The following is a 17,942-nucleotide window of genomic DNA, read 5'->3' on the forward strand; positions in this document are numbered from 1 at the left end:
AGGCCCAGCTTGCCCCAGCCCGGCCGGCAGCTCCGGCAGCTGAGGAGGAGGCCACTAAGGAAGTCTTTGAGTTTGGTTTAATGGTCCCTCTTTGTTTTGAAGTGATTGTTTATTGAACCTTCAAAGCCAGCTCTCCAGCAGGATGTGATCTGGGGCCTGGATAATTGGATGAAGCACCCCAATAGGAAGCAAGTAGCGGGGAGCAGGGCCAGGAGTAGCTAGCTGATGGCCAGGCCCTTGGCGTCCGGGCACTGGGAGGATCTGAGCTGCTGCTGGGGGAGGGGCATCATCTTGCAACCGGGAGTAGACCTGAAGCAAGGATCCCCTGGAACCTGGCCTCTTTGATGTTGTGCTGGCCTTAATTAGGGACACCCTAATTAAATCACCAAGGAGAGAGCTTTCGTCTACATTTAGCATAAAGCATTAGCAAATGTTTTGAGAGCATTTCATGAGGGATTACTTCTCCAAGATTATGTAAGTAATAGAAAGTTAATGAAAGGAAAACTAAAACCTCAGGCAAGTAAAAAATAAAAGTCACCCATAACCACTTGATTACAAAGTGGGTTATGGACACACGTTTTAGATGAAGGCTCTTGCGGCCTGTGCCCTGCCAGAAGTTTCTTTTAACACTGAGCTTTTCACTTGTGCTTTCTGTGCGTGTAATTAGAAGCCAGGTCAGTTTTAATGGCTGTGTGGTGGTCCATTGTTTTGTTTGTTTGTAGTTAATTCATTTAGTTGACACACATTTGAGGACCTGCCGTGTGCCAGGTTCTGTGTTAAGTGCTGGGGACACAGCAGTAAATAAAATGGACACAGATCTCTGCCCTCTTGGAACTTACATTCTAGTGGAGGGGGGGTGGGGGTCTGGGACAGACAAACTGAATAAGTCAATTGTGTTATATTTTAGAAGGATATGTGCAATGGGAAAAAATAAAGCAGACCCAGTGTGGCAGTTTTTAAATAGGGAAGGATTCACAGAGAAGGTGACATTTGAGCAACAGCTTATGAAGTATGTGGATATTAGAGAAATAATGAATGTTCCAGGCTAAGGGAAGAGCATGTGCAAAGGCCCTGAGGTGGGAGCCAGTTACATACTGATTTGTGATTAGGCTGTGTCCCGTTTTTCACTAATTATAAGCAGCACTCCAGTGAATATATCCTTGTAGCTACACGTTGACTTACACTGGTGGTTTCCCCAGAAGGATTTATCCTGGGTCAAAGGTACATACTTTCATGGCTCTTGAAACCCATTGCCAGATGCCTTTCAGAAAATGTGTATGAGTTCACATTCCCATGTGCAAGTGCTTATCCCCAGGGATTACTTCTGAAGGAGCAAGGTCTGAACATCAGGACTGAGAAATTGCTGACACCACAGCATCCAAGACTTCAGAGGGATGTGGCATCTTATCTAGAGCGATAATTCTCAAATCTGTATGTGATTTTAGCCATCAGAGCATGAGTGTCCCCTGGGGAATGTGTTAAATGCAGACCCCTGGGTCCCACCCCCAGAGATTCTGATTGTGCAGATCTGGGGCGGGGCTCAGGCATCTGCAGGTTTAACAGACATTCCCCGGTGGTGAGTCTCTGGGAGGTCGTGCTGGGAGTGTACCATGAGTAAGTAGAAGTGGGGGTGGCTCTTGGGCCCCCCTGAGCCACCAAGAGCCTCCTCTGCAGCTCAGGAAGTGAGTAGGAAGGATCTCCCTGCTCTTCCCACCCTGTCCCCGCCCCCCAGATCACACCTTCCCTGGATGTGTTCCAGGTGAACAGAATGACTCTCATGTCTGAATGTAGCATAGTCTTCTATACTTCCTATCCTTTGCTAATTCTCTTTCTTCTGCAGGGAATGCTTCCTCCTGTCCTTTCTTTCCTTCCTCTTGGCCCAGAAAATTCCCTTTTGTCCTTTAAGACCTCGGTGAGGAATCACCCCCCTCCAGAAATTTGCACCAACCCCACCTTCCAGTGCTTTATATCTGAAGTGTGGTGCCCTCCGAAGGCTTTGGGATTGGTGGCTTTCACAGCAGCATTCCTCAACACTCTGGCCTGTTTTAACCCCCCCCCCCCCCCGGTGCCTGTGCATAGTAGGTGCTCATTAAATGTCCCAGTCAGGGTGGCTGGCCTTGTATGTTGACTCATTAAAATAGCAGTTGCTGGCATTTCTGGAGTTCTAAGTTTCTAAGTGCTAGTCATCCTTCTATGCCCTCGTATTCTTTCACTTACTCTCGTTAACATCCTTTGAGGTGGGAACTACCGAGGCTATCATTTACAGATGAAGACAGAGCAGCAATGGAAAACTGAGTCACTTAGGTATCCAGTGGGGAGATCTGATGTTGGGCAGCCTGACTCAACCCACTAGACCACACTGATCCTTTTAGACACTGGATTAGACTGCCCATCAGGGCCCTCTATCCAGGCAAAGAGAAGGACATTCAGTGGAATGACACTAAAAAAGGGCAATGACTATAGAAGTAACAAACACGGCCCTTTTTTGTGGTACCCACCCAGGTGTCATTCCTAATAGCCCGGCTGGGAATTGGGGCTTGTGGAGTTCAGTGGAAGGGGAAATCTGTTTAGTGGAAGGTGGCAGTGCCCACGAAGTGTGCACAGAGCTGTAAGGTCCTTTTCACAGGCATATTTATTGCTGGTGAGCTTGAGTAGGTGGGTGAGGGTGGGCGTGCAAGGAGGCAACCACTGATTATCCGAGTGGCTGCCATCCACTTGATGGACAGGGATAATTAGTGGATTAGGCAAGCCCCAATCAGAAAATAAAAGCCCAGGAATGGTTTTGGGCTTACGCAGCGCCTTTCATCAGAGGATCTTGGGAGCCCTTCATCTTGTAGGATGGGGTGGGGAAGGATGGCTCTGGGGACAAAGCTGTGACAGGCACCCACTTCTGGAAGCTGCACATTCCTGCCTTGTGCTTCAAGAAGCATGGAGTCCAGAGGCACTCCTGCTTTGGTCAGAAACTTCCTCTTGAAGCTTTGCTTTTCGTTTCCCTAAAGCCTGAGGTCACTAAGGGGTGTCCCTAGAAGAAGAAGGAGAGGGATGATATGGACTGCGTTCCTCACACCCACCCTGGGGAGAGACCCGGTGGCAGGGGTGGTGGCAGCAGCCTATAGAGATGCTCCAGACAGGCTCTCCAACCTCCTGGGAGAAGCAGATCAGTTCTGGTATCCACAGGAAACCTGAAGACTTAACAGAATTATCCATAATCACACTGCTAATGGTGGTGACTGAACATTTCCCGTGCATTTCTATCAGACGTTTTTTGCACAAAGAGCTTTTCTTTGTTTTGTGTTTTCTTTTTCACATGGTTGAGAATCTTGACCATTCCTAGGTTGATGTTACAGCTTGTCCAGGGCCTTTGCGGTTGTAGTCGGGGGTTATGTGTTTGGAGCCCTTGGTCTCCACTTTACTTTGTCTGGGCTCCTACTGAACCCAGTATAAAGCAGGACCCAGCCTGCCTACTGAGTGGCTTTCTGCAGCCCTGGGGCTGGGCCGGGAGGCTGGGTCTGTGCATCTTGCTGCTTGCACTTAGCAGAATCAGGGCAGCGCTTGGGCCACAAAGTCAGGCAGATTTAGGATCAAGTTTCAGCCTAGACCACTAGGATGCAACCTTCCTGGTCCTTGGTTTCTTCAGCTGTGAGATAATTAGGAGCACCCGGCTCATTGGGTTTTTGTGAACAGGTAATAAGTGTGTGTATCAAGCTGTGCTCCTCCGAGTGTGGCCTGTGGACCAGCAGCCTCGGCCTTACTCAGATTAAATATGCAACATCCAGGCCCCACCTCAGACCAAGGGAATCAGAACCTGCATTTTTGCAAGATCCCCAGGTGATGGATATGAAAGTTAACATTGGAGAAATGCTGATCTATGTATCGGGCATCTAGCAACCGTTTAGAACATGGTGATGCTTAATGATGATGGTGGTGACAGCGATGCTTGTCAAGGTGAAAAGAAGGGCTTGGGAGATGACCTGTCCAGTCGTATATCCAAGACTTGGATTCTCATCAGCCATAACCACTGGTGAGCCAGCCTCTGTCTGGAACTTTTGAGCTGGAACCTGACTCCCTATAGCCTGTCCCCGCTGGTCCCTGTTTCATTCTCAGCTGAGCCGAATTCTGCCTCCTCGTGAGAGTCCCCTCCAGTCTCTGGCTCCTCTCAGACGGTCCCTTCTCTCACCAAGGCTCCCGGCTCCTCTCTGTTCCCCAGGTGGCAGCACTGGTGTCTGATTCCCTCAGCTGTGCCCCGAGGTTCTGCTGTCACAGCGGTGGGGCTGGGAGAGGCAGTTGCTGCATTATTTATGGGGCATCGTTAACCAGCCGGGCTGATGAGTTACACGCAGTTTATTCTGCTGTGCCGTGTGTGGGATGCCATCCCAGGCCTCTGTTTAATACAAAACAAAGCAAAGCAAAGCAGAGCCCCCAGTCAGCATGACCACTGGCTGAGCCCTGTACTCGGGTTAGGCAAGTGGCCTGCCCAGCCGTCTGGCTGTGGGGAAAGCAGAGGAGAGGACAGGAACTCGGGGGTGTTCTTGGAGCTCAACCTTGAGGGTAGGCAGGGCAGCCCGCTTGCATGTTTGCTTAGGTGGCCACCAAACTCTTGGGGAGTCGATGGAGATCAGATGGTCTTTTTCCGTCAGAAGTAAGAGAATAACTTCATTCTCCTCCCCACTCCCCAAGGGACCAGGCTGCCATCAGGTATGTGATGCGGTAGCCAGCTTCTCTTGTCACCATGCTGGTTTGGGATTTATGTCACTCGCCATCTGGATGAAGGCCCCGTTTGTAGTTCAACCCTGGATCTTGTCCTGGATGGCCGCCCATGGTCCCCTTGTCCATCCTTCCATCTCCTGCTTCTCCCAGCATAAATGCACCACTCCGGTGTCCCTTGGAGGAGCCCACTTGTGCTGTTTCTGCTTCCCTGTCTTTGTTCCTCTTATCGGAAATGCTTTTCCTTCCTCCCTCCATTTTTCTGTCCTTGAGCCCACAGTTCAGCGGGGGAGACTCAGGCTCAGAGATGGCCAACTGCGTGATATGAGGGAAGCAGGTGGGTCCCAGGATACTCTGCAAAAGGTGACATTTGAGCTGGGTGGTGACGGCTGAGTAGGAGTTTTCCAGATCGCTGAATCCCCCTGGAGGTTAGAATGAGAGAACAGCCTTCGGAGGGGCTGTGTGGTGGGCGCCCCGACTGGTGGCTGCAGAGTTAGAGCCCGTCTTCAGGGAAGCCCCATCTCTCTCCCTGTAGGGAAGTGGAGACGGTCAGGCAGCTAGATGCAGAGAGCCCTCCACGTGCTTGCTGGGTTTTTTTTTTGTTGTTGTTGTTTTTTGCGGTACGCGGGCCTCTCACTGTTGTGGCCCCTCCCGTTGCGGAGCACAGGCTCCGGATGCGCAGGCTCAGCGGCCATGGCTCACGGGCCCAGCCGCTTCGCGGCATGTGGGATCTTCCCGGACCGGGGCACGAACCCGCGTCCCCTGCATCAGCAGGTGGACTCCCAACCACTGCGCCACCAGGGAAGCCCCTCCACGTGCTTGTAAACACACCAGCTTTGACGGGGAACTCTTCCATTCTCCCAGAACCCTGTGTGATCTGAGTTCTATTCTCAACAAACTGTCAGGGCTTCACAACCTCCCTGCCTGCCTCTCCAAAGAAATTCAGAGGGTTCCAGAGGGAGGAGAGCCTGTTTCCCTTCACCTGTGACTTTGGACTTGGCAGAGCCCAGGCGCTCAGTGGGTGTCTTATTTTCGTTGACTTTGGTATGTCTGGAAAGCTGTGAAACCCTTCCATGTTCTCTGTTGAACTCCGCAGTGGGGTCTGTGTTGAGGCTTTCTCATAGCTCTGGGGATGCATGGTGAATAGAGCCCACCAGACACATAGCCCCAGGAGACAGCTTTCTGGGACTTCTTGGTGGGCGGTGCAGATTAGAAAATTAAGGACCACGTTGGACTTGCTTTCTGAAAGGATTCTCAGTGTACACAGTGTCTCGACTGGCAAATTTCTTCTGAAATTTGAGTCTGCTCCCCTTTGCCCAGCCTTGTCGTCTAGAACAACCCAGTGCTTTTTCTCTCAATTACCATTTTATCTTCCTACGGGTGCCTTCTCCCTCCTTCCTCACTTCCTCCAAGCGTTTGAATTTTTGTAGTAAAACTTTCAGGTGGGTAGAAACTTTTTGTTTTTCCTTGAAAGAAACTTTAAAAAAAAAAATCTGAAACAACCCAACATCACCTTGCCTTTAAATTTTAATAACATTTATACACTTAAAAAAAAATTCTCAACAAGGAGGTTTTTGTCTTCTGTTCTTAGAAGTTCTTTTTTTTTTTTTTTTTAAAGAATCCATTAAATTATATATTGCCTAAAACAGGTGGGCCTGACACTCTTTGAGAGACTGTCAAATATCATCAAGTGGGGAGAGAGCTGCGGTTGGCAGCCTTCTTCTGGCTGAGTGGGTGTTCGTAGGCAGAGAGCTGGGTGCTGTACCCCCTAACTGGAGCGGGGACCCTCCTTTTGTTGCTAATTTGGTAAAGACTGGAATGAGGCTCCCAGTGGGGGCAGATAAGTAGTTTTGAAAGTGGTTTGAGCAGCTGTTTTCAGGCACATTCATCTGGGGTTTAAGTACTCCACCTGCCATGTACTTGGGAACGGCAGAGACATTGACTGACACTGTGTGTCCCACTGCCATGCTCTGTGTCTGCTTTAACTATGGTGAACTCATAGTGAGATGCACAGTCCGAACTGTACTTAGGACTAAGAATGAGGGATCCCAGCCTGGGTGGACCATCTGACCTTGAGAGTTTTAAACATCTCTTCCAGCATCCCGAAGGAGATTCCTGGGAGCCTGCAGACGCTGGGATCAATCCTGTCAAAGGTCACTGGACACTTACTGAGTGCCTGGCACTGCTCTGAGCACTTTAGATGTCTGACTTCATTTCTTCCTCACACCAGCCCTGGGCAGTGGTGACTTACCCAGGCAGAGGTCGGACGACCTGCCCGATGTCCCATGGCAGACGGGAGAGCTAGGATTCTAGCCAGGAGATGGGCCCCTGGAGTTTGTGTTCCTTATTCCTTCCCAACATTCTTTCAGTGTTCCGTGATGTCAGTGTTCAATAACAGTGATGGAATTATGCATTTTTTTTTGTTGATCATTATAAGAAACTGGCCTGAGAGGTCAAGTGACTTACCCCCCATAATTTACTGCCAGCGCTGTGGCTAGAACTCAGGATTTGGGGCTCCCTGCGCAGGCCGTTTGCCATTCTGGCGTGTTTTCAGTGAATGTGCCTCACCTTTTTCTTTTTTAATTTAATTAGCTTATTTATTTTTGGCTGCATTGGGCCTTCGTTGCTGCACGCGGGCTTTCTCTAGTTGCGGCGAGCGGGGGGGAGGGGGGGGGCTACTCTTCGTTGCGGTGTGCAGGCTTCTCCTTGCGGTGGCTTCTCGTTGTGGAGCACGGGCTCTGGGCACGCAGGCTTCAGTAGTTGTGGCTCGCGGGCTCTAGAGCGCAGGCTCAGTAGTTGCGGTGCACGGGCTTAGTTGCTCCGCGGCGTGTGGGATCTTCCCGGACCAGGGCTCGAACCCCTGTCCCCTGCATTGGCAGGCGGATTCTTAACCACTGAGCCACCAGGGAAGCCCCTCACCTTTTTCTTAAGAAATATTATGGATCATCTCAGTGACCTTCTTCGGCGGTTCCGTGGATGGGAGTGGCTGCAGCTGGGGAGAGGAGGACCTGGCTCTCGTGTCCTGTGTGCAGATGAGCGATGATGGTTCCTTTGGCTAGAAGTTGATGGTCCGTGTCTCTGAACATCCTCAGGCCTTTCATAAAGCTTCTCATACTGTCTTGTGGACCAGAAAGAGAAGGGGTGCCTAGCTGAGGCTGTGATTGGTTAGTTGCGCTCTTGTGCCCTTAAGGATGCTTAACTGATTTCCATCTGGACAGAGATCTCTAGTGACCAGCCAGAGGACTCTGATCTCAGCCTTTACCCTTAATTACTTGGATGTAAATGTAGAAGGCATGTTCATACCAGGACTTGATAAGAAAATTGTAAATATATTAATTAGGCGCTATACTTGGGATTCCCCACAGTGTCTTGATGGGCCTGGAAAGGTAGCCTGAGCCCTCACAACGTTTCGTTCAACACAAATAAAGTTATGCTTTTGGGTTGAAGAGACCCCCTGGGGCACAAAGATGGGATGGAGGCGAAGTGGTTTAGCAGATGAGGACAGGACCTGTGCATGGGTGTTGGTGTCAGTAGCTCAGATGTAGCTGCCAGAGGACTTCTGCCAGTAGCCAGCCAGACAGCTTCCCTGGCCAGGTGCAGCCCAGTGTCCTGTTGGGAGCACACTGCCGCTTGGAGGAATAAATCCAGCACCTGCAGTCGGGCGAAGCAGGTCCCAAATGGCCAAATGCAGAATTGGTGGTTGTGATCTAGCAGCATGCACGAAACAGACTTTAGGGTTTGGGTGGATTGTAAATTCACGGTGCTGTTGTTGCCAGAAATGCTAATTTGATCTTAAATTTTTTTAATGTAATGACTTCATTGTTTTTATAAAAATGATACATGACCCTTATTTAAAAAAAACAAAAAACAAAACTATGGCCATGGAGGAAAGTACAAACAAGAAAACAGCACATTGGTCCAAATCTTAGCTCCCAGAAATATTCCATTATAATATTTGGTAGACGGTTTTCCAGATGTCTCTGTGCACATTTTCAGACAGACTTGATAGCTCGAGAAATGTATAAATGGGCACTTTTATTAACATGTTCTATGCAAGATATTTTCAAAATAAAAATATATTTAATTTTACTTTCACTGAATGGAAGAATTGAAACTGAAGTGAAGTAATACTGAAGAAATTGCAGAACTTCAGATAACTGTTTCTTCACTAGAAGAAATCAGTTTCTCAGACATTCCTCTAAGGCAGTGGTTCTTAACTGGGGGTGACTTTGCCCTGTAGGAGCCATCTGGCAGTGTCTGGAGACATTTTGTCACATCCAGTGGCATCTGTGAATGTTCCTGACATCTGGTGAATAGAGGTCAGGGATCCTGCGAAGCACCCTGCAATGTACAGGAACCCCTCCCCCGCCCCCCCGCCCCAGCAAAAGAAAGAAAGAAAGAAAGAATTATCTGGCTCAAAGTGTCAGTAGTGGCAAGGTAGAGAAACCGTGCTCCTAAGCATAAGAGAAAAAGATTATGAAAACCATTAGGAAGGTGAAATCATTGTTTTAGGTCAGTTTCAGTTTTAGACTATTTTGATGGGGCTTCTGTAATAAAAGATGAGATGATTAACTTCATTATAGTTTTCCCATCCCCTCTCCTTAATGACAAAATCAAGAGGTGTCATACGTTATTTTTACCTTGTCAGGGTTCGTAACATTCACATTCTAGCCTGCAGCTGTAACCGCCCCTCGCCCTAGTTTGCCCCCATCAGAATTGCGCCTGCAGTTTTGAGTTAGTGTCTGAGCACCATACTTAGAAGAAAAGTAGAGACATGTGATGGAGTGTCCCCAAGATGCTGTGGGGATGTGAGGCAGGGGCCCGTGTAGACACAGAATTCCGTCTGGGAGCTGAAAGAAGGAAAACTATGGATGAATGTACTGCTATCCTCCGTTCTTTGAAAAGATGTGTGTGTGGAAGCAGGATTGATCTTAACTCTGTGGATCCCTAGAAGGTTAGAACTAGGGCTGCGTGGACCTAAAGGACAGGGTGGCTGTTGTAGGTAGGCTGCCGTGGAGGGTGATGAGTTCCCTGTCAGCTGCAATGTGCTGGGGAACCACCTGTAAGCATGCTGTATGTAGGTGCTGGGCTCAGGCCATCAGCTGAAGCAGCTGTGTTCAGGTAACTTCCCAACCTTGAGATTCTGCTAGTCTAATAATGCTTCCCAGTAGTCTCCTCTCCTGGAGAGGAGCCTCAGTCACTCTGGTTCCCCCCTCCCTGCCTTCTGGGATAAGGGTGAGAAGAGCCAGAGCCATGATCAGGTGGTTCAGGGTAGAAAATGGTCTACATATCTTGAATTTGGACCCACCCATCTGTTGACTCAAAAAGTGATGCATCGATATATGGCTTAGATTCTGCCAAACTTGTTCCACTTGGTATCTGTAGTGTTTACAGCATCACAGGGACTGAGCACATTCATAACCCATTTCTGAGCTAATACACTTGTATGTACAGTAATCTGGGCAACATGTCATAGACTGCAAAGGAAGAGAGCATATACTGTTTTCTGTATAATTGGAATTGAGTGTGCTGTCAGTGTCTTCATCAGATGTCTATCACAGCATGACTTACTGACGTATGGCTTTGTTTTGTTATAGGGGAGCTATCCAGTTTGGGAAGATTTCATAAACAAAGCCGGAAAGCTACAGTCCCAGCTTCGGTAAGTAGAAGCATGTCATCCCTAGGAAAGCGGCAGCATCCTTAGACAAAGGATGGAATAGGATGGACCCAAGAGGCAAATTAGCGTTAGTTTTGGAAGTGTTGCAGATAGAGGAGCATGCAGTGGCGTTGCCACTTACTAGCCATGCGTCCTGACCTCTGATTCCCGTATGTAAAATTAAACTCATATCCGCTCTGCCTCCTTCCACTGGAATTTTGAGAGTCAGATGAAGTATTATATGTAAGGTAAGAATGGGCCAGGTTAAATCTCACACCCCCAAGAGATAAAGAGTCTTGTTACCCTATTTTGCTGATGAGGTAACTGAGGCACAGATAAGCTGAATAACTTATCCAAAGTCACACAGCTAGTATTAATAAATGACAGAGCAGGGAATTGATCTGAGGCAGTCTGGCTCCACAGTCCATTCTGATTACTGCCTACCCTTATAGAGTTTAAAACTTAGTTTGTATCATTCTATTTACATGAAATGTCTAGATAATGCAAATCTGTAGAGACAGATGTAGATTTGTAGTTTCCTGGGGCTAGGAGTGGAAAAGAAGGTTGACTGCAGATGGGCATGAGTGACCTTTTTGTGGTGATGGAAATGTTCTGAAATGGGATTGTGGTGGTGTTTGCATAACTCTAAATTTACTGAAAAATTGATGACTTATACACCTAAAAATGGTGAATTTTATGGTATACAAATTATGTCTCAATAAAACTGCTTAAAAACCAGGATCTAATGCTGATGTGCTCTAAGGGGCTATTATTATTGCCTCATCTTGTGCTTGTTAATATATCATTTCATATGAAATAGAAAATACGGCAACATCTTCTTGTTAAAGCTATATGCTTTTGAAATCAGTGAGGGGAGGGGTGCGATTGAACTTAGAGGGTGCTTCAAGAGGGTTGGGACATTAAAAAAAAAAGCAGTTATTTTCACGACCCCTATTCACGGCGTATTGGTTGGTTTGGATGTATGGGGATGGTTTTCCAGAGGACAAAGCAGGTAGGTGTTTTCTGAGATAAAAAGCCATGCGGATGACAGAGGAGGGAGGAATGACATGGGCTTCTTAGGACTTTACCTGTTGGCACCAGGGGTCCCTGCCCGGAACTTTAGCCATAGGACTGGGCATTCCCTGGCTCCCCAGCAGATAAGGAGAGAAGAACTTGGGAGACGTGGAACTTTCCCTGCCCATCATTCAGCTTCATGGGGCCTGGGATTTCCAGATCCATGAGTGGGCATCCAGATGGACCATGGGCTCCAGACTATGGCCCCTTTGCCACTTGTCAAGTCCTTTACCATTTCTTTGCTTACGAACCTTTGATTACTTTATCCTGGATCATATCCAAACCCCTCTGCCCCAGCTCTGCCGCTATCATCATTTATTTCAAATAGGTTAGTCTCCATCCTGTAGGAGGTCACCTCCTGTAGTAAAACAGTAAAACATTTAAGTCCAACCCCTCCTCCAACATTTTTTCTTATCCAGCCTCATTTAATTGTCTGACAGGTTTTCAGGGTTGACCAAGGAAAAGATGCTCTTCCCCTTTTACCAATGAGGATGCTAAAGTTTAAAATAATTAACTGATCAGCTGTCTTAAACATACAGAGTGATACTTAAAGCAATCTTATCCCCACTGGTACAAAGTACCATATATGTATATATATATATATATATATTTTAACAATACGTAGGCCTCCTGAGGGCAGGGACCGTTTCCTTATTTTGTTAAACTACTAGTACCTGGCTGAGAGCACCATAGGAGCCTCAAGCACATGGTTTAATTTTCTGTGTTAGGGAGTGCATAAGGATAAGACCGTAAAAGAGGCAAATAGTCTTGGAGCATGTAAGCTGAAGCACTCCTTTCTCCTGCTGATGGATGCATGTTTGCTCGGCCCCATTAGAGAGAGCTAAGATGTCCTGTGAAAAAAGCAGTCAGTGAAATATGGCTCATCGGAAGTCGGTGTTTAAAAGCTCTTAATTTGTCACACTTGACCACAGTCTTCGTTTTCACGGGAGCCCTGGTGACTGTGTAATACTCAAGGCACCTATCCAGCTGTGGCTCATTAAATTTGGAAGATCGGCCTTGACTTGAATAAGAATAAACCCAGCACTTGTATCAGATATTAATTATGAATCAGAATGAGCCATTTGTAAATCTCAGGGTGTTTGATAAAGCTAACTTTTCCATGGTGCCAACTCTTTAAGAAATATACTTTGAAGTGGTGTGTTTTTTTTGTTTGTTTTGGTTTTGTTTAGTGTGTATGTCATTGTGGTTTTTTTTTTTTTGAGCAGAATGTTCTCTTGCTCTACTGGAAAATATCAGGCCTCTTTTTTTTTTTTTTTTTTTTTTTTTGGCGGTACGCGGGCCTCTCACTGTTGTGGCCCCTCCCGTTGCGGAGCACAGGCTCCGGACGCGCAGGCCCAGCGGCCATGGCTCACGGGCCCAGCCGCTCCGCGGCATGTGGGATCTTCCCAGACCGGGGCACGAACCCGTGTCCCCTGCATCGGCAGGCGGACTCTCAACCACTGCGCCACCAGGGAAGCCCCCAGGCCTCATTTTGAAGTTTGGCTCTGAGGGACTATTGCCCAGGTTTTCCTGGGGACCACTCCATCACCTTCCGGGAACCTTTTGCTTCATAGCTACTCTTGCTTATGTTCAAAGGTCATTTCTTTCTTTTTTTTTCCCTCTGATTTGAACTCATTCCTTTTTAGTCCTTATTCTCATCTTCATCCTTCAGCAATTTTGCATTGTTAGGAATGCTCAGTGGGGCTGGATTCATGTGTGAAATACTTGGAAATTAGCATCAGGCTGTAAATTTTGTTACAGAGTTCTTGTGAGTGAGCCTGGGGCTTGCTTGCTTGTCCTGGGTAATCACGGCCCTGAGATGCAGCAGTGCTTACTTTTCATTCAGTGACATCTTGGACCACGACTCTAGGAACCAGGAGACCACAGAGTGCTCAAGGCATCTTCAAGTGCTCAAGGGGATGGGAAGAATTCAGAATAACTTCTAGGACAGCAAATGAGTATAGTAACTCCTCCTCATTCTCAGCTTTTAGGAATTCAGAAGATGCTGTTTAGGTAGCATTCTAACGTTGAAAAAAATAGTATCTCAGTTTCCCTATAATTATGATTTAGGGGGAAAAGTCACATAGCCTGGATCTTGTAGTAGGATGAACACGGCACTGTAAGTCTTGCTGGGCTACTGGTCTCAGCCCTGGTATGAGCTAGTGATCTTGAAAATCACTATGTAGCTGTGGTCTCAGTTTTCCCAACTCTAAAATGAATTGTTTAACCTAGACGATCACTCTCCAAGATTCCTTCTGCCAATCCATATAGCTATATTGTTTTCCTCCTCTAAAATCACTTTCACGTATACCATTTATATTTTTTAATAACTTGTTCTTTTAGGCAGAAAGACCTTTTTCCTCATTGGTGAAATTTTAACCTGGTGATAATTTATACTGTTGGGTGGAATGGGGTGGGAAGAATTGCTAGCATTTATTGACTAGCGCTGCATGACCTGGACGTTATCGGGGGAGAGTGCTAATATGAGAAGGAGAAAGTTTTCTTAAGAATAACGTGGGTCCACAAAGCCAACGGTTGTCCGTGTCCAGCCGGGTTCTCTCTCCTGGAGGGTTACTTTCAGTCCTCAGCAGCAGTTGCAGCCTTTTTGCTGTCTTGCATCTGCTAGTGTGAGACACTCCTCATGCTTCTGTTTTCTGTTTGCATCTTAGGACAACAGTAGTAGCAGCAGCTGCCTTCTTGGATGCCTTTCAGAAAGTGGCTGACATGGCCACCAACACACGTGGTAAGCAGGTGGAGGGATGGCTCCCAGCATTGACGGCGCTCAGCGTGTGGGCTCTTACCCTTGGGCGCTTTACAAGAATATAGCGCTTAAGTTGTCAGAGCTTAGCTGACTCATATTTAAAAATACATAGATTTTTTAACTCTGTGGGATTCCACATCGTAGAAGCTGCAAATCGTTCTCTAGATGATAAAGTGCACGAGAAGAGTGAAAAATAAATGAAAGGAACAACTATGTATGCCTGAGATGGCTTGTTGTGTTTTGAAATTAATTAATCAGTCAATCAGTCAGTTAATTAATTGGCTGCCTTGGGTCTGCATTGCTGCACGCGGGCTTTCTCTAGTTGCGGCGAGCAGGGGCTACTCTTCGTTGTGGTGCGTGGGCTTCTCGTTGCGGTGGCTTCTCTTGTTGCGGAGCACGGGCTCTAGGTGCGTGGGCTCAGTAGTTGTGGCTCGTGGGCTCTAGAGTGCAGGCTCAGTAGTTGTGGCGCACGGGCTTAGTTGCTCTGCGGCATGTGGGATCTTCCTGGACCAGGACTCGAACCCGTGTCCCCTGCATTGGCAGGTGGATTCTTAACTACTGCACCACCAAGGAAGCCCCCTGCTTTGATATATTTTTAAACCATTTGATTTTAGGTCACTTTTAGCAATACCAGAATACTTTACATCTCGATGTCTAGAATCCATATGCACTGGGAGGAAATAACTTTATTGAATATGGGAGTGTGAGAACTCATATGACCTAAAAAATGTATGGTTGATACAAAAAAGATATATTTTATGGAGATGATAAGAGAGAAACTTGAATGCACATCTTATGTTCAGTAAGCATCAAATTAGTTGTATTAAGTTAATTTTTACTTAACAATTGAAAAATATAGAACATGCTCTTTAGTTTAAAAAAAAGTCATGTAACGAAGTATATAAAGTAAAATCTACCCTCTCAGTACCATTTGCAGAGATTGGGCTTAGTGTCTTTTATAGACTTTTTTGCATACTTAAACACATATGGGAGAAAAATTACTCGTAGAACAATATGTAGGTTGATATATGGAATAAAATATATTTGTAAGATCTTTTTCAAAAGGTAACCTGTAAGAAACATTGTTCCCGTGCTTTTACTCCCCAGTATATTATAATTATCTTTCTATGTCAGTACCTAGAGATCTACCTCATTGGTCCTACCAGCCAAATGGAATTTCACTGTCTGGATGTAGCACGATTTAATCATTTTTCTTTTTTATTTATTTATTTATTTATTTTTGCTGTACGCGGGCCTCTCACTGCTGTGGCCTCTCCCGTTGTGGAGCACAGGCTCCGGACGCACAGGCTCAGCGGCCATAGCTCACAGGCCCAGTCGCTCCGCGGCACGTGGGATCTTCCCGGACCAGGGCACGAACCCGCGTCCCCTGCATCGGCAGGCGGACTCTCAACCACTGCGCCACCAGGGAAGCCCAAATCATTTTTATTTTGAGGAATATTTAGATTATCTCCACTTACGTACTGTTACAAGCTACACTGCAGTTAATGTCCATGTATACATCCTTTTGGAGATCTGTGGGTAATCTCTTTTAATGGTGTATGCACCTCCAAGGAAATGAAGAATCTGTTAAAAAAAAAAAAAAGCTTCAATCTGTTTTGGTCAGCAGCAAATATATTTGGGCTTGTGGTCATTACAGGGTGTAACTCTGATGCAGTTTGGAGTTCGATATCTACCCTCTATGGAAAGTCCAGTCTCTTGCTTAGAGCCTTTAGATATCATATTTTTTGAGTCTTTCTTGCTGGAAAGATGAGAAGGCAATAGCAGTTATTCTTAAATGCGTCTCTTTTGGGCTGGTATCCAGAATCTCAAGCTAGCAGGTCTCTGGTTTCCAAAATATTAGCAATCCATCTTGTTTCTCAAAGGGAATGGCTCTGAAAGGTCTTTGTCCTTTTTAGCAAATATTTTGCAGTAGCTATGAATATAATTTATTTAGGAAAATCTTCTAAAGCTAGGCATTATAAGAGCAAAATCAATCTAGTCATATAACTATTAAGTAGAACGTGGAAGTACATTAGAACTCTGTTGTATTTTTTTTTTTTTTTTTTTTTTTTTTTTTTTGTGGTACGCGGGCCTCTCACTGTTGTGGCCTCTCCCGTTGCGGGGCACAGGCTCCGGACGCGCAGGCTCAGCGGCCATGGCTCACGGGCCCAGCCGCTCCGCGGCACCTGGGATCTTCCCGGACCAGGGCACGAACCCGTGTCCCCTGCATCGGCAGGCGGACTCTCAACCACTGCGCCACCAGGGAAGCCCTCTATTCATTTTTTTAAACGAAAGAGTGTAAGTCGCTATTATAATGTACATGTTTAGGTGAATAATTAAACCATAATGAAATTTAAGAGTTAATCAACACCATAATACATACAGTTCCATATTTTTTTGGTGTTTGCACTCTGGAATGAATGTACAACTTGTGTTCAGTGTGAAAGTACCCCTGTTTCTGTGTTATTGGCCGCAAAGAATTAGTGTCTAGGCATTTGTTGTACAAAGGATGCCTGACTTTTGTGAGGCAGGGTCTCCATTTTCTTCGTGTCCATGATGGACCAGCACACGGGCTATCATAGGAGTTGTTGAACTGACTGGTGTGCATTTGTCTGGGTTGCTTAAAAAAAGAAAAGGAAAAGAACAAAGGTCGGGGGAGGCTTCTCAACCCTCGGTGGCTGGTGTTGGGGAGTAGCATTCCTACACCTGTAAGCGTGCAGCCTGGTGCCCCCCTTTCACTGGAAGGCAGGGGCACGTCTTAGTTAGCACTGGCCCTTCGTGGCCCTTGCATCATTTGCTTGTGTCAACTAGGGCCTTTGAGAGCATAATGCTGTGTTACTTTCATTTTTGGCTGCCTCAGTGTGCCTCTGTAATTACTTTATAGCTTTGAAAAACCATCTCCGGGATGTTGAGATGATAATACACCAAACCCAGAGTGAGGAGCTTAAGATTCTAAGAAGGAAGGAAATGGATCCCCAGACGACTAGATCATCTCTAATCACCTTTATTGAATACGTAACACGGGCTGGGCTCTGTCCTTTGTGCTTTACATGGATTGAGTCTTTTCATTCTTGAAACAGCACTGTGAGGTCTGTGCTTATGACCTCCATTCTAGATGATGAAATCTGGACGAAGAGAGCTAAACCGACCAAGGTCACATGGCTTGGAAGTGGGGAGACTGAAGCCTGGCCCAGAGTCTAGATTTTAACCATTAAATTATGATTCCTCATGTAAGGTGCTCCTAGATTTAGTATAAACTTAAGTTTGCTTTTAAAGCTACTTGATCCTGAATGCATTAAAACAACAACAGCAACAATCTATGTAGCACCTTGGAGTAATGAATAGATTGGGAGCTGGGATGCCTGGGTTTGTCTTCTGCTTGGCCAGCTACGTGACCCTGAATAATTTTGTTTCACTTCTCCGGGCTTTGATTTCCCCACTTGTAAAAGGGGTTTTCCCAGGACCTAGTAGGGTCCTAGATGATCGCAGGTAACCTTTTTCAGCTCTAATATTCTACGATTTAAAATCTCCTTTTGGCCCTGTTAAATCTTAAAATACGAATGAAGTTGGACAGTCTAAAATTTCTCTTTCTATATTATCTTTAGAGTTTCCAGTTTTCGCTTTGGGGACAAAGGGAGTGGAAGGAAGCAGAGGTTAAGCAGAGGATAAAGGAGAGAGAAGGTTAGGCGAGAAATACGGTTAGAAGAGCCCCGCAATGTGTGCGTGAGGAGGGCAGGTGGAAGCTGG

The 17,942-nt window shown here is 46.5% G+C and overlaps 1 protein-coding gene across 7 annotated transcripts in view; it reads left to right on the top strand.

The window, feature by feature from the left end:
- MTSS1 (MTSS I-BAR domain containing 1) overlaps window positions 1-17,942 on the top strand; it is a 163,008-nt gene that overhangs the window by 10,973 nt on the left and 134,093 nt on the right. For all 7 annotated transcript variants that reach the window (XM_029222971.1, XM_029222970.1, XM_029222972.1 and 4 more), the window contains exons 2-3: window positions 10,302-10,363; window positions 14,104-14,177. In XM_029222971.1, coding sequence (XP_029078804.1) covers window positions 10,302-10,363; window positions 14,104-14,177 — 136 coding nt within the window. The remainder of the gene's footprint in view (window positions 1-10,301; window positions 10,364-14,103; window positions 14,178-17,942) is intronic.

Source organism: Monodon monoceros, unplaced genomic scaffold (genome assembly GCF_005190385.1).
Source record: "Monodon monoceros isolate NGI ecotype Baffin Bay Population unplaced genomic scaffold, NGI_Narwhal_1 Super_Scaffold_14, whole genome shotgun sequence".
Lineage (NCBI taxonomy): Eukaryota > Metazoa > Chordata > Mammalia > Artiodactyla > Monodontidae > Monodon > Monodon monoceros.